The sequence below is a fragment of the Ailuropoda melanoleuca genome, chromosome 12, assembly GCF_002007445.2.
Source record: "Ailuropoda melanoleuca isolate Jingjing chromosome 12, ASM200744v2, whole genome shotgun sequence".
Classification (NCBI taxonomy): Eukaryota; Metazoa; Chordata; class Mammalia; order Carnivora; family Ursidae; genus Ailuropoda; species Ailuropoda melanoleuca.
The window spans coordinates 65,451,659-65,466,458 of NC_048229.1; the positions used below are offsets into that span (position 1 = coordinate 65,451,659).

At 41.1% G+C, this 14,800-nt stretch overlaps 1 protein-coding gene and 1 long non-coding RNA gene across 2 annotated transcripts in view; one reads left to right on the forward strand and one right to left on the reverse strand.

The window, feature by feature from the left end:
- Positions 1–403: 403 nt before the first annotated feature.
- Positions 404–8,559, reverse strand: PSMD7 (proteasome 26S subunit, non-ATPase 7). The gene is made up of 7 exons (XM_002923649.4): positions 8,427–8,559; positions 6,054–6,145; positions 5,120–5,212; positions 4,281–4,378; positions 3,649–3,729; positions 1,511–1,602; positions 404–846 (listed from the first exon to the last, which is right to left on the reverse strand). The coding sequence occupies exons 1-7, from the start codon at positions 8,498–8,500 to the stop codon at positions 408–410; spliced, it is 969 nt and encodes a 322-aa protein (XP_002923695.1). The 5' UTR covers positions 8,501–8,559; the 3' UTR covers positions 404–407.
- Positions 8,560–8,658: 99 nt separating this feature from the next.
- Positions 8,659–14,800, forward strand: part of LOC117795163 — a 184,178-nt gene continuing 178,036 nt past the window's right edge. Inside the window, exon 1 of the long non-coding RNA XR_004619007.1 lies at positions 8,659–8,709. This is a non-coding gene — a long non-coding RNA (uncharacterized LOC117795163). The remainder of the gene's footprint in view (positions 8,710–14,800) is intronic.

A 14,800-nucleotide genomic window follows, 5' to 3' on the forward strand; every position in this document is an offset into this window, starting at 1 on the left:
GAACTCAGGGTGTTCTAAGGCTTACAGAATTCATGCATTCCATTTTGCAATTCTGCAAACTGCCAAAAACAAACCCCAACAGTCTTGTGAGATGGGGAAAATTCAACTTCCAGTTTTATAGGTAAGAGTGAAGAGTACCAATAACGTTCTGTTTACCTCTTCACTTCTCTCATGCGATCTGAAGCCTGAGCTATAGTATCCCCCACGCACCGCAGCCTAGGCTGCAGTTCCGCTGTGAGCTCAGTCCCTCTGTGCACTCGCTTCCCCGCCACAGCGGAGAGTGACCCGGGCCAGAGAGCTCTCAGCAGTACAGCTTTTTAACAAGCACTTAAAGTAAAAAGAACCCTCTAGTGGCACACTGAGTTAGTTTATAAGATTTTAATTTACAAATTAAAAAGCGACATGTTTTATTTTTTCTCCTTTTTCTCTTCTTTCTTTCCATCACTCTTTTCCTTCTCTTTCTCTTTGTCATCTTTTCTATCCTTTTTGCTCTCTTCTTTTTCTTGCCCTTCTTTCTTCTCTGCATCCCGGTTGGCAATCTTGTTGTTGATGAGGTTGTGCAGGGCGACCACGGAACGGATCAGCGAGGCCAAATACACTACTACCATCTGGTCGTTGGTCTTCAGGTAAAAGGCCTTGACAAACTCCTGGAGGCTGACATCCGGCAGCAGGTTGAAGACGTCCTGTAGCTGGTAGATGATCTGGTGGTTGATGGGCAGCTTGCCGGTGGCCACTTTCTCCAGGTAGCTCCTGATATCCAGAAGCTTGGAGTTCAGTCCCTTCAAGCCATGGACCTGGTTTGTGATCCGCTGGGAAAGAGTGCCCACTGTAGTGTCTTTGATGTCTCTGTAATAACCCACAAGAAGAAAGGGCAGGAAAAAGCCATCAGTATAGTATTATCACACAGGTTCTCACAATCTAGGTGAACACCCAGCTTTGTGGGGAAGGGCAAGTTTTCAAAAGAAGAATGTTACTTCATCACTTTGCAGACCACCTTAGTTTTGATTTGGAGCATATATTTTATCTTTCTTATCACAAGGCATTTTGAAACCATTTCACTTAAAAAAAAAAAAAAAGCTATTTCAACTTCCCTGTTCCTGAAAAGAGTGGCATTTTCTCTACCCACATCTGTGTGATGTTGCGAGAAGCTTCCATCAGACAGGACTTTTTGAATCGCAGGGAATCTTATTTGAGAAAAACTATGAACCTTTTGAATTAAGTCAGGATTATAATATTTTAAAATAACCCACCCTACCGTAGCTTCTCCGCAGACAACTGTCTACCTTCACTGAAAACAACGTACACAGGAAGAACGCACACCTGCTTTCCTTCCTGCACGTGTTCCTGTCACAGGGAACACACTGCCCTTTGCCGACAAGATGTATTATCCACAGTCATAAACTGTAACTCAGGACACGCCAGAAATGATCCAGGCCTGGAACCCAGATCTCCCCACTCCTAATAGAGCTTCTTGGGGTGCTTATGATTCGGATGCCGTCCTGAGGCTCACCGTAACAAGTGCTCGACTCCAACTTCCTCGGCTTCCTCGGCTCCAATTTCACTGGTCACATGCTCAAATGTTTTTGAGGTTGGAGTTCCATCCTAGGAGAGGAGGCTTAACTATAGTTATTTACTTACAAACACCCCAGCACATGTTCCTTTCACACCTTGATTCCTCTGCTTTCAGTCAGATGACCTCATGGGTACATTAGTAGGCTTCCCAAGTGCTAGCAGAAAGGGGTGAGGTTTGCTTTGAGAGTTCAGCCTTTTTTTTTTTTTATTATAATTTTTATTTTGTTATGTTAGTCACCATACAGTGTATCCTTAGTTTTTGATGTAATGTTCTATGATTCATTATTTGCGTATAACACCCAGTGCACCATGCAATATGTGCCCTCCTTAATACCCATCACAGCTTATCCCAGTCCCCCACCCACCTCCCCTCTGAAGCCCTCAGTTTGTTTTCCAGAGTCCACAGTCAGAGTTCAGCCTTCTGGAATGACACTGCCGTGGCCCTGCTCAGTGTTTCTGAGGAAAATCTTGATAATCCCTTAAGCCCACTGTGGGGATGGACAGTTAAGGAAGTCTCAATTAGGTTGACTTTTAAAGCATATAGTTCTTTCTAGAATAGGCAGTATACAGAATACGTGTACTGGAAGCAAGCTCACAGGCAAGCTCAGATAATCTAAGTGTCCTTCAGATCAATGATGCCGGAGCACCAGAACATCGCAGTGAGGATAACCGGCTTCCCGGTGGCCTGAATTAGTCAGAGGGTCTGTTCAGGAATATGGTTCACTGTATCACCTAGTGACTTCCTGATGGGATTCAGGAGCAACTTTCCTCAGCTCTCACGCCAGAAGAGGCTGTACATCTTCTGGAATGGATGTAAGATGTCTGGAAGGCAGGAGAGCATAGCAGTGAAGGCAGACTCTGGAGCCAGACTGCCTGGGTTCCAAGTCTGGCTCTGCCATGTCCAAAGGAGCTGTGGGACCTTGGGAAAGTCACTTAACTTACACTAAGTGATATAAATGTTAGCAGTAATTATTTTATCCAGGACAATGTGAATCCTGCAAATGCCATTTTCCTCTTCACTTTGCTAGAATGGTCAGGACTGCATGGAATGCCTTTTCAGGTGCTCATTTTGCCTTGGCTTCATTTAATATTGTGGCCTTTGTGTCCCTTCCATCCCCTATTTAAAAATCTTGCTCTGTGTGTATAAGAGCCTCTAATTCTCTTTTGAAAAAGGCAGAGTAAAATTAACTTAAAAAACTGTATCACATCAAGGATGAAAGCCTTACTGCAACAAGGAAATAAATTTTGATCTAAACTCCCTAGTGGCAAAGCAAAAAGAGAAACAGGAGGACAGAGTTCAGTGCAAGGAACATTTGCAGGGAGTTAACCTAAAATTTTTTTCCTGATTTAAAAACTGAATATAAAGATAAATTCTACGTATCTAAATCCAAAGGCAGACTTTTTCCTCAGACTTTTGACTCTGGAAATTCAAGATTGAGCTCAAGTGCAAAATTTTATGCTCCCAACACCACACACATATATTTTTACATCAAATGCTACCCTAGAATCTAAGTTGAGTTTTCCTGGAAATAGAGAAAAGCTATATTCTGGAACCTCTTTGTGTCGACACCCAAAGCACACAGCAGGCATTGGATGCTGGAGAGCTGAGTATTCAGGTGTCAAATCACACAGATGGGTCTTGCCATCTGGCTCCACGCAGCTCTGACCCACTCTATTTGAAAAACTGTATCTCGTCTATACAGAATGAAAATCTTCAAGGAGAAAGGAATGCTGGCAGAGAGGAGCTGGACAGTGGAAACTCTATTAGATTAAGACTAAGCTCACAGGCTCTGCATTTACTTTGCTGTGAACATCTCTGGGCAATCACATGATGACTCTGGGCCTCAATTTCATGTGTAAAAGGGGATTTTAGATTTCTATGGTCCTCTTGATTTCTAAAATTTGGTGATTCAAAAACTCAAGGGGGAAAGAAACATAGTACCAAACTGTTGACAGAAATCAACAACCTACTCTTTGTTGGAGATAAAAGAGTTGTTGACTTAAAAACAACACAACATCCAAATCGTCCAATAAGCAGCAAATCTAATCTCCTCGGCTCATAGCAAGAGAACTTACATCATGGACTTCTTCCACTGAAATATATGCTTCTGTGGGCAGTCCCAGGTCCTTTGGCTTCACGTCAATGATGACCAGTACCTGTCAGAAAAACATACTTTAGCAAACAACCTCACACCAAGCACGTAAGGAATAATCACAGCCATTCTTCTTATGATGATTACTGAAGCTATTTCATTCAACCAGACAAAAGCTGGAATTTTCAGCAGAAATGAGTCTACATTTCATGTGATCCCACCATCTGCTCTGCTCTTCACCACCATCTGAAAACAAGCTGAGAGGTAGTATGGTGTGGTTATCAAGCATGAGGAAGTCAGAATCAAGACAGCCAATGGTTTGATCCTGGCCCCCACATGTATAAGACCTTACTAACAACTCTGAGCCTCAGTTTTCTTGTTGTAAGGAGAACAACCCCATATGGCTATCGAGAGGATTAAGCACTTAGCACATATTTATTGTTACTTATTAAATATCCTGGGTTATTGTATACTATACAAACCACTACCAATTAACAAAAACAGTTTAGAGAAAAAGCAGTGAAATGATTTACTACCCGATCCTTCCTAGGATGCTTATGTAAGTTAGCTGCTAAGGAATATCATTCAAGAGTTTTAAAGATAGAGTGCACTTACTGAGTTAGGGCAGTATCTTTTCATGAGTTCGTTAATGGCGATGTCATTCTTGTGTAGTTTAGGGCCTGTGTGGTACCACCCAACTATTCTTTCTCTGGCTGGGAAGGAAAACATTAGTGGGTTTGAACTGTTTCATGAAGATCTATAGAATTCCCTCAAAAAGGGTGGTAAGAACTCTAGTCCTTACGTTCTCTACCCTTTTCAAAATTCCAGACATCTATTTTAAACCTTGACATACCTGTGAAATTTGAAACTGAAAAACAGAATTCTCAGAAAATAAGCAATGAGGGTAATCCAGAGATATCTGTATCTCAGACTAGTTGAGACCAGTCACATACGACACTAGGAAACAATTCCAAGGCAACATATAAACAAACCCAAGTCTATGTCACAGAGATTGGAACTGTGAACGCTGTGGGAATAAATATTTCCAAAGTGTATGTGGTTGCTATAATGAAATAAAATGAAAATAATTTATGTGACAGAGAGATATATTGACCCTGAAGGTATTTAAGGTCTAGGGGCAGGTGGATTTGGTTTCATAGTTCTTCACTTTTCTGTTAGGGAGGGCTGGCTAGCTCCAAAACCTAGGTGGGTCTAGCTGGCCTTAAATTGCTACTCTCGTTTCTCATTTATTCTCCCTCATTCCTCTACTACACTAGTCTTACAAGTATAGCTAAATGAAAGAGCCCTTGATATTAAACAAAGAAAAGGGAATACTAAAAAATGAAAAGACATCGGGGGCATGTACCTGGGCACATGCACACACAAATACACACACATATAAATCAATGCCACAATGCCTTCTTAAAAAAACAAAACAAAACATCAAGACATACCATTGACCTTCTTAAACATTCCATACATGTTTTCCAAATAGTCATGGTCTAAAAACCAGACAGAATCATCTTTGTCATCTTCATCAAAAGGGACTAAAGAAGAGAAAAAAAAGTAAGATTTAGTTTAGGGTGATGGATAGAACTAGCTTAGGAGACTCCTAGGCCACACAGGATCCACCTAAGTGTTTGGTTTGTCCAATATGGTATTAAAATTATTTTTGAGTTGCTCTCATTAATACTGGGAGATTTCATATAAAAATCCAGACTTCCGGTTTCACTTGAAATTGGAAGGCCTGGCAACAACTGGCTAGAGCCAGGCGGGTTTCCCCCTTTAAAATGGACACATGCTCGTTGGTTTGCTAAAAGCCCCATCACTTCCTAATATTTCCCTTTGCTGAATGACATTTCTGCTTGGTCCTTTCAGATACTGGAGTTCATGACCTCTAGTCTAGAGTTCACTCTAGAGCAATTATTTTGTTCTTTGTTGTTAACTTTAATCGTAAAATACACAGATACATTCTTGTAAAGGTTCACGACACTGAGTAAAAGGTAATGGTCTCCATCTCCGTCTGCCAACCCATAACCATGGTTAACAGTCTAGTGCAGGGACTTACAAATGACATCAGAGCTGCCTATTTTTATAAAGTTTTGCTAGCATACAGCAACCCCTTTGTCAACATACTGCCTGTAGCTGCTTTCCTGCTACAATACAGGGCTGAGCAGTTGTAATGGAGACCATATGGCCTGCAAATTTAGAATATTTACTATTCAGTTTAGTGAGTAACCTTTAGCCTTCCTCTCATACTTCAGCAATTCTGAAAGAGAACTTCTGGGTTGTAGTAAAAATGGAAACCATAAAAGTTTCTTTTTTTAAGTTTTTGAGATATTTGACATTTTAACCCAGGTGCAGAACAACGTAAGATTTGTCTTATACCTGCAAAACTGTTGGATACGTCGAGTACTTTCTTTTGCCATGACCCCAAAAGCACACCAACAACACGCTTCTGGTTTCCAACCTTGCCTATTCTGAAGGAGAAAGCAGAAGGTCAGTCTGACAAGCACACAGAAACGTGGACCCAACAATTAGATCCTCAAAAGGAAATATCAACAGTACAGATACAACTTAGCTTACCTGGGAACTAATCCCACTAAACAAATATAATAGTGTCAGGTTAGTCCTTAATATTAAATTTTAATAAATACAATGGGAAATTCATCAACTTTGTACATTGGCAGTCTTTACACTGTTGACTGCAAGAAATACATGCTCAGAAAAATGTCAAACTTTCTAGAACCTGAAAATGGAGAAAATGAAAACCCGCCAGGTCTGAAGAGTTTTAAAATGCTACTTGGTGTTTGAAAGTATATTTCATTTAAATTATGCTGCCACCTTTAACTTTTTCTTTTGCAGTTTTCTCCTTTAAACTTTCCCCATCTTTCCTATCCTTTTTCTTTTGTTTTAAGATTTTATTTATTTATTTGACAGAGATAGAGACAGCCAGCGAGAGAGGGAACACAAGCAGGGGGAGTGGGAGAGGAAGAAGCAGGCTCATAGTGGAGGAGCCTGATGTGGGGCTCGATCCCGTGACGCCGGGATCACGCCCTGAGCCGAAGGCAGACGCTTAACCGTTGTGCCACCCAGGCGCCCCCCTATCTTTCCTATCCTTAAATATTTTCTGAAAGAAACACTTTAAAGTAGAACCACTTTTACGGGCTGGCTTGCCAGCTGTTCTCTGGAATATCTATTCCATGTGGACAAGCCCCACTAGTAGTTCTAATTCTTTGTACCATTTAGGGGCTCAGAATATGGGTTCCGATGCTCAGGTATACGTGGGCCATCTGTGATCTCTGTGAATGGCTTAACTCAGGCAGAAGTCAGAAGTGAGCAGCTGGTGACTAATCACACTGACAGGATGGCTGAATGAGAAAGAGTTTACTTCAGAATTTGTATCTACTTGTCAAACCTCCTTAGTGACTTCTGTCTTCAAGAATTACAAGTGTTTCACTTATACAATCTCATTTCACTGACCTTCATGTAGAATTCTCCTTTGACCACTAGGTAATGTGAGACACAGACACAATACAACTCCACATTCAAAGGAAAGACAGAGGCCACTGTGAAACGAACTACAGTTCATTAACAGTCACTGGTTTCACTGTACTGCTTTTGTAAACATATTGTCTGGCAAATTTATAAATGCATACTAAGTTTGGGATTTGGGTCAAACAAAGTTAAGGATCCTGTATCCCTGGTGGTTCTGATTTTTGGGGAAACCTTAGGCCCTGAATCTCCACACTTCAAAGGAAAGTTCCACACTCATGTGCTTTTCTTTTGGTCCACAAAAATCCATTTGTGTTTTAAAACTCTACATCTCTTATGACACAGCAGCTAGCAGTGTCTGTGTACTATGTCCTCCGAATAGAACGGAAATGGTGTTTGTCCCCTTAGCACCTCTAACATCCTATGGGAGAAAGACAGTGACTACTGCGCAGTGGGAATGCATGCATATCCTGTTAGGCTGAAGGCTCTACAAAGCAGTGGAAGTGGGGACCCTAAACCTCATGGAGCCTTGACTGTTTTATTAGCTATGGTTGAATAAGTAGTTGTACGACGCAAGTTGTAGCAGGCACTTCGCAGCTGACTTTATAACAGATGCTCCCAAGTGAGTCTTTACACTTGCCAATTGAAGTAATTATCTTGTAAAAGTTACGAACACGTGTAACAGGTCCAGCGGGACCAACAGCTCCAAAAACAAGGGAGCTGTGGGATGTTTCATCTTATTCATTAATGCCCAAAGCTACTAACGCTCTCACTTTTGAAAGAAAAGCTTGACACCTAATCTGCATTTTAGGTTACCGTCAAAACAGATTCCTGCTCAGAAACCACAGCTCTTCAAAGGAGCCCTTCAAGGTCCTGAGACCAGAATACTGGTGACAGCTTTCAGAAGTACAGAAACGCTAATCTGCAGGACTTTCCCACGCACCGAGTCTTTTTGGTGAAAAGGGGCGGACGAGGTGACAGATGGGCACGAGGCCTGGGGGATCAGGGCCAAAGGAAGCTTGCCCCCCAAACTCTGGCAGCGTACGGACTTCGGTAAAAGAACGAGCAGTCCGGGCCGCGGAGTGCCGGCTCGGGACGGGGGATGAGGCTGGGTGATTTAGGCTTCGTGATCCGAGGGTGCTCCGGGCCTCTCGGCGAGTTAGTGCCACCCCCGGCCCTTCAGCGCTCCCGCGGCCGCCGCGCCCTCCCAGCGTGCCAGTGACTCAGCAGCGGCGATCCCGAAAGGTCGCCCCGCGCACCACTCACCGGTTGAAATGATCCACCACACTGAGCAGCACCAGGGGGTGAACTACCACCTTCTGCACCGCCAGCTCCGGCATCGCGACACACCCCACCCGCCAGGCCCCGCTCCTTGCGACCCGCAAACACCGGCGGCCGCAGCGACTCTCGCGAATACTCCAGGCCCGGCTCCTCCTCTTCCGGCTCCGCCGCCGCCACAGTCTCCTTTTTCCGCTCCCAGAGTGCCGCGCGCGCCGCCCCGGATTTTCGCGCCTGCTGCCATCTTGAGGAGGGGAAAGACCGCAGCAAGGTGGGGCCCGGCTTGGGTGACACGCTACGAGTTTCCCTGGTCTTCGAGGCTAAAGGGACAGTGGAGACTGATAAAGGTTGACCTCCTGATATTGGGCCTGCACCGTCACCTGCAGCGGCTTTTCGCTTTAGTTCCTTCCCAGTTCACACCCTCCCCCCACCCCGCCCCATTTGAAGACTAGAAAAAATATTGGAAAAAAGTAATAACTCATATCTCCACCACCCAGAAAATGTTCACCTTTGTTTCAAGCCAGACTCCTCCAGAGTTTCTTAACTTTAAATCTTTAGCATTAGGGCGTGTCGTTGAAGTAGAGTTGGTAATTTATCTCATCTTTCTTATTTCGGGGAATTAACCCCTAATATTTACTATGGACACTCGGCAGATAACCTGTCTTTATATTTTTCCACCTGTTTATATAACTTACCGTTTAACTAGGGCTGGAGGAATTCAGTTTGTGCCTGAGTCAGATATTTCAGGTTGATTTTCAAATGGAAGCTTAAGTAAGGACTGAAATAAGGGTGAAAACAATAGAAAATATGTTTTGGTATTTAGCTAAGAAAAGAGAAAATGGAAGACTAAAGGGGATAATGTGGGAGGTAAAAACTTAAGCATATTTGCAGAAGGAGGCAAATTATTTAATTCCATACAAGTTTTTATTTCTAATTTTAAGTTGCTGATTGTAAACAAAAACAATACTTAAGAAACTTAAATTATTTGCTTACTGTTTGCCCTGTCTTTTTTCTTTTTTTTTTTTTTTTAAGATTTTATTTATTTATTTGAGAGGGAGCATGAGCGCGGTTGGGGGGCAGTAGGGTGGAGGTGGGGGGTTGTGGCAGAGGCAGAGGGAGAAGCAGGCTCATCCCAGGATCCTGGAATCATGAGCTGAGCGGTAGGCAGGCGCTTAACTGGCAGCCACCCAAGCGCCCGTTTGCCCTGTCTGAACAATTTTTACCTTCCCCATAGCACTGGAGGTCACGTCTGACCTTTCTGAAGAATAACCGAGAGACTTTAGCTCTGAATTTTGGTCTCTTTCCAGTTAATCAGGGAGCTTTTGATAATTCTTTTCCATGTTCTATCCATCAGTTTTATTATATGTACTCTTCTACTTCTGGGAACATTGCTTTGGATTTTCCTCATTCATTTTAATATTTTTGATTTGGCTAATAATGATTGCTACTACTTAAGATAACAGAACTTTAGGATAAAGAAAATAGAAGTCAGTCTCCGTTGTGTGATGTGTTAAAGCATGCTTGCTGGTGTTTAGTACCTGATTCAAAGTAGATAGTCTTAAACTTTTTTTTTTAAAAGATTTTATTTATTTATTTTTGAGAGAGAGTGCACAAGCAGAGGGAGGGAAGGCAGAGGGAGAAGTAGGCTCCCACCAAGCAAGGATCCCTTAGTGGGACTCGATCCCAGGACCCCAGGATCACAACCTGAGCTGAAGGCAAGACCTTAACCAACTGAACCACCCAGGCGTCCCCAAAATAGACATTCTTGTTTCATTTCTTAAATGATGGTATTCAACACAGGATAGACATGTGTCTGTTAGGGAAAGAGCTTGGAAGGATTCCCGTCCCCCAATTTTGTTATTAAAAATTTAATAGATATCAGAAGATCAAAGATTGGTTTTAATTTTTCTCTTGTGTCAAATAAGACTTAAGAATTGGAGTCTAGGGGCGCCTGGGTGGCGCAGTCGTTAAGCGTCTGCCTTTGGCTCAGGGCGTGATCCCAGCGTTCTGGGATCGAGTCCCACATCAGGCTCCTACATTAGGAGCCTGCTTCTTCCTCTCCCACTCACCCTGCTTGTGTTCCCTCTCTTTCTGGCTGTCTCTCTCTCTGTCAAATAAATAAATAAAATCTTAAAAAAAAAAAAAAGAATTGGAGTCTAAAGAAAGCTTTATTTTTTTACTAAAATATGTAAAGAGTTTAAAGAAGACGGCTTGAAATCATAAGGAAGGTATTTTCTGTTTTGCCCCCCCCCTTTTAAAATGGAACTGTCTTGAAATCATACTTAATAGTGTAGCCACTACTGGGGGCTGAATTCATTCAGAGGAATGCAGAAGGAAGCATAAGAAATCCACTTTCTTTTGTTCATTGAATTCTGGACTTAACTTTAGTAGGACCTGATGAGACCTTAAGAATAATACATTTTCCTCTCCTTTGATCGTCTTTGTTTTTCTTTTTTTTAATGTTAAATTCTTTTTCCAGATTTATTGTGATGTAATTAACATATAACATTGTGTAAGTTTAATGTGTACAACATGATGATATGATACACATACATATTGCAAAATGATTACCACAATAAGGTTAGTTAACAGCAGCGTCACTTCACATAATTACCTTTTGTGTGTGTGTGTTGGGGGGGGGTTGAGAACATTTCAGATTTACTCTCTTAGCAACTTTCAAGTATATAAGCCAGTATTGTTAAGTTCAGTCAGCATTGTGTACATTATATCCCCATCTTACACTTCTTCACCAACATCTCCCCATTTCCCCCACCCTTTCAACCTCTGGCAACCATTATTCTACTCTTAAGTTCAACTTTTTAAGATTCCACATATAAGTGAGATCATACAGTATTTGTGATGTATTTCACTTAGCATAATGCCCTTATGGTCCATCCATGTTGCAAACGGCAGGATTTCCTTCTTTCTGATGGCTGAATAATATTTCTTTCTTTTTTTTTTTTTAAGACTTTATTTATTTATTTGACAGAGGTAGAGACAGCCAGTGAGAGAGGGAACACAGCAGAGGAGTGGGAGAGGAAGAAGCAGGCTCATAGCGGAGGAGCCTGATGTGGGGCTCGATCCCATAACGCCGGGATCATGCCCTGAGCCGAAGGCAGATGCTTAACTGCTGTGCCACCCAGGTGCCCCGGCTGAATAATATTTCATTATATATGTATAACTTTTTCCATTCCATCCCCCTCATTCATCCATTTCCTTTATCAATTCATCCATTTATGGGCACTGATGTTCTTTCTACGTCTTGCAATTGTGAATAATGTCACAACACAGAGGAGTATAGACATTTCAGATAGTGATTTCACTTCCTCTATATATCTATACCCAGAAGTGGGCTGCTGAATCATATGGTAGTTCTGGTAGTTTTTTGAGGCATCTTCGTACTTTTTTTCATAGTCGCTGTACCAATTTGCATTCCCATCAATAGTGCACCGTGGTTCCCTTTTCTCCTTGTCCTTGCCAGCGTTGTTATCTCTTTTCTTTTTGATAATAGCCATGTTATTATGGTGTGAGATGATACTTCACTGTGGTTTTGATTTGCATTTCCTTGGTGACTAATGTTGAGCATCTTTTCATGTACCTGTTGGCCATTTGTATGTTTGGAAAAATATCTATCCAGATCCTCTGCCCATTTTTAAAATTATTATTATTATTATTATTTGCTATTGAGTTATAAGAGTTCTTCATATATTTTGGATATTAACTTCTTATTAATACATGGTTTGCAAATTTTTTTTCCAATTCCATAGGTTGCTTATTTTGCTGTACAGAGGTTTTTAGTTTGATGTAGTCACACTCATTTATTTTTGCTTTTGCTGCTTAATGCTTTTCGTGTCATGTCCAGAATATTGTCAAGATCAACGTCAAGGATCTGTTTCCCCTTTGTTTTCTTCTAGGAGTTTCACATTTTCAGGTCTTAAATGAAAGTCTTGTATCCCAAGTTAATTTTTGTGAGTAGTGTAAGATAGGGGTCCAATTTCATTCTTCTGCATGTGACTCTCTGGTTTTCTCAGCACTATTTAATGAAGGGACTGTCCTTTCCCCTTTGAGTATTCTTAGCTCCCTTGTCAAATATTGACCACTGAGCTCTCATTCTGTTCTGTTGGTCTATGTGTCTGTTTCTGTGCCTACCATACTGTTTTGATTGCTATAGCTTTGTAATAAAGTTTGAAATCAGGAGGTGGGATACCTCCAGCTTTATTTGTTTGTTTTTGCTGAAGATTGCTTTGGCTATTTGAGGGTATTTGTGGTTCCATAAAAATTCTCAGATTGTTTTTTCTATTTCTGTGAGAAATGTCATTGGAATTTTGGTAGGGATTGCCTTGAATCTATAGATAGCTCGAGCAGTGTGGACATTTTAATAGTATTAATTCTTCTGATCCATGAGCATGGGATATCTTTCCATTTATTTGTGTCATTTTAAAAAAAAGATTTTATTTATTTACTTGAGAGAGAGCATGTGAGAGAGAGAGAGAGAGAGAGGGAGAGATGATGAGTGGGGGGAGGGGCAGAGGGAGAAGCAGACTCCCTGCTCAGGGAGTCCAATGGGGGTACTCGATCCCAGGGATTCCAGGACCCTGGGATAATGACTTGAGCTGAAGGTAAATGCTCAACTGACTGAGCCACCCAGGCGCCCCTACCTGTGTCATTTTTAATCTTTTCATCAGTGTCATAATTTTCAGTGTACAGATCTTTTGCCCTAAACTTATTCCTAAGTATATTATAGTTTTTGATGCTATTGTAAATGGGATTGTTTTATTTCTTTTCCAGATGTTTTGTTTTTAGTATATAGAATCCCAACTGATTTTTTTTTTTAATAGGCTTGTTTTTTAAATGTATTTTTTAAAGTCGGCTCTACACCCAACATGGGCTTGAACAACCTGAGATCGAGAGTCACATGCTCTACTAACTGAGCCAGACAGGGGCCCCAGGATTCTAACTGATTTCATATGTTGATTTTGTGTCTTGCATCTTTACTGAATTTGTTTATTCTAACAATTTTTTGATGGTCTTTAGGATTTTCCATGTATAAGATCATCTGCAAACAGAAATAATTTTATTTCTTCCTTTCTGATTTGGATGGAATTTCTTTGTTTTTCTTGCCCAATTACTCTGGCCAGGACTTCCAGTATTATGTTGAATAGTAGTGGTGAGAGTGGCCCCTTTTGTCTGTTTCTGATCTTAGAGGAAAAGCTTTCAAACTTTTTTTTTTAAAGATTTTATTTATTTATTTTTTTTGACAGAGATAGAGACAGCCAGCGAAGAGAGGGAACACAAGCAGGGGGAGTGGGAGAGGAAGAAGCAGGCTCACAGCAGAGGAGCCTGATGTGGGGCTCGATCCCAGAACGCCGGGATCACGCCCTGAGCCGAAGGCAGACGCTTAACCGCTGTGCCACCCAGGCGCCCCAAAGCTTTCAAACTTTTACCATTGGGTATGATGTTAGCTATGGGCTTGTCATGTGTGGCATTTATTATGTTGATGTATGTTCTTTTATACTCAGTTTGTTGGGAGTTTTAATCATGAAAAGTGTTGAATCTTGTCAAATACTTTTTCTGCATTTATTGAGATGATCATATGGTTTTAACATATTAAGGCAGTGTATCTTATTTATTGCTCTGTGTGTGTTGAACCATTCTTGCATCTCCTGTATGAATCTCATTTGATGTGGTATATGTTACTTTTAATGTGCTATTGATTTTGGTTTGCTAGCATTTTTGTTGAGAATTTTTGCATCTATATTTGTTAGGGATATTGGCCTGTAATTTTCTTTTCTTCTGTTATTCTTATCTGGCTTTGGTATTAGGGTAATGCTGGCGTCATAAAATGAGTTACAGGTGTTCCCTCTTCAACTTTTGGATGAATGTGAGAAAGATTGGCATTAATTCTTCCTTTAAATGTTTAGTAAATTCTGTGATGGTTTCCGTGAAACCATCTGGTCGTAAAATTTTCTTTGTTGGGAAGTTTTTGATTACTGCTTCAGTCTTCTTGTTATTAGTCTGTTCAGATTTTCTATTTCTCCATGATTCAGCCTTTTCTTATTTTTATAATTTTTTTTTAAAAGTAAGCTTTACACCCAACATGGGGCCAGAACTCACAACCCCAAGACCAAGAGTTTCATGTTCTACTGACTGCGCCAGCCAAACATGATTCTGGGAATTTATCCATTTCTTCTAGATTATCCAGTTTGTTAGTATGTAATTGTTCATAGTAGCCTCTTATGATGCTTTATATTTTTGTGATGTTGATCGTAATTTCTTCTCTTTCAATTCTGATTTTATTTGGTTTATTTCTCTGTTTTTTTTTCCTAGTACAGCTAATGGGTTATCATTGTAGTTTGTCATTT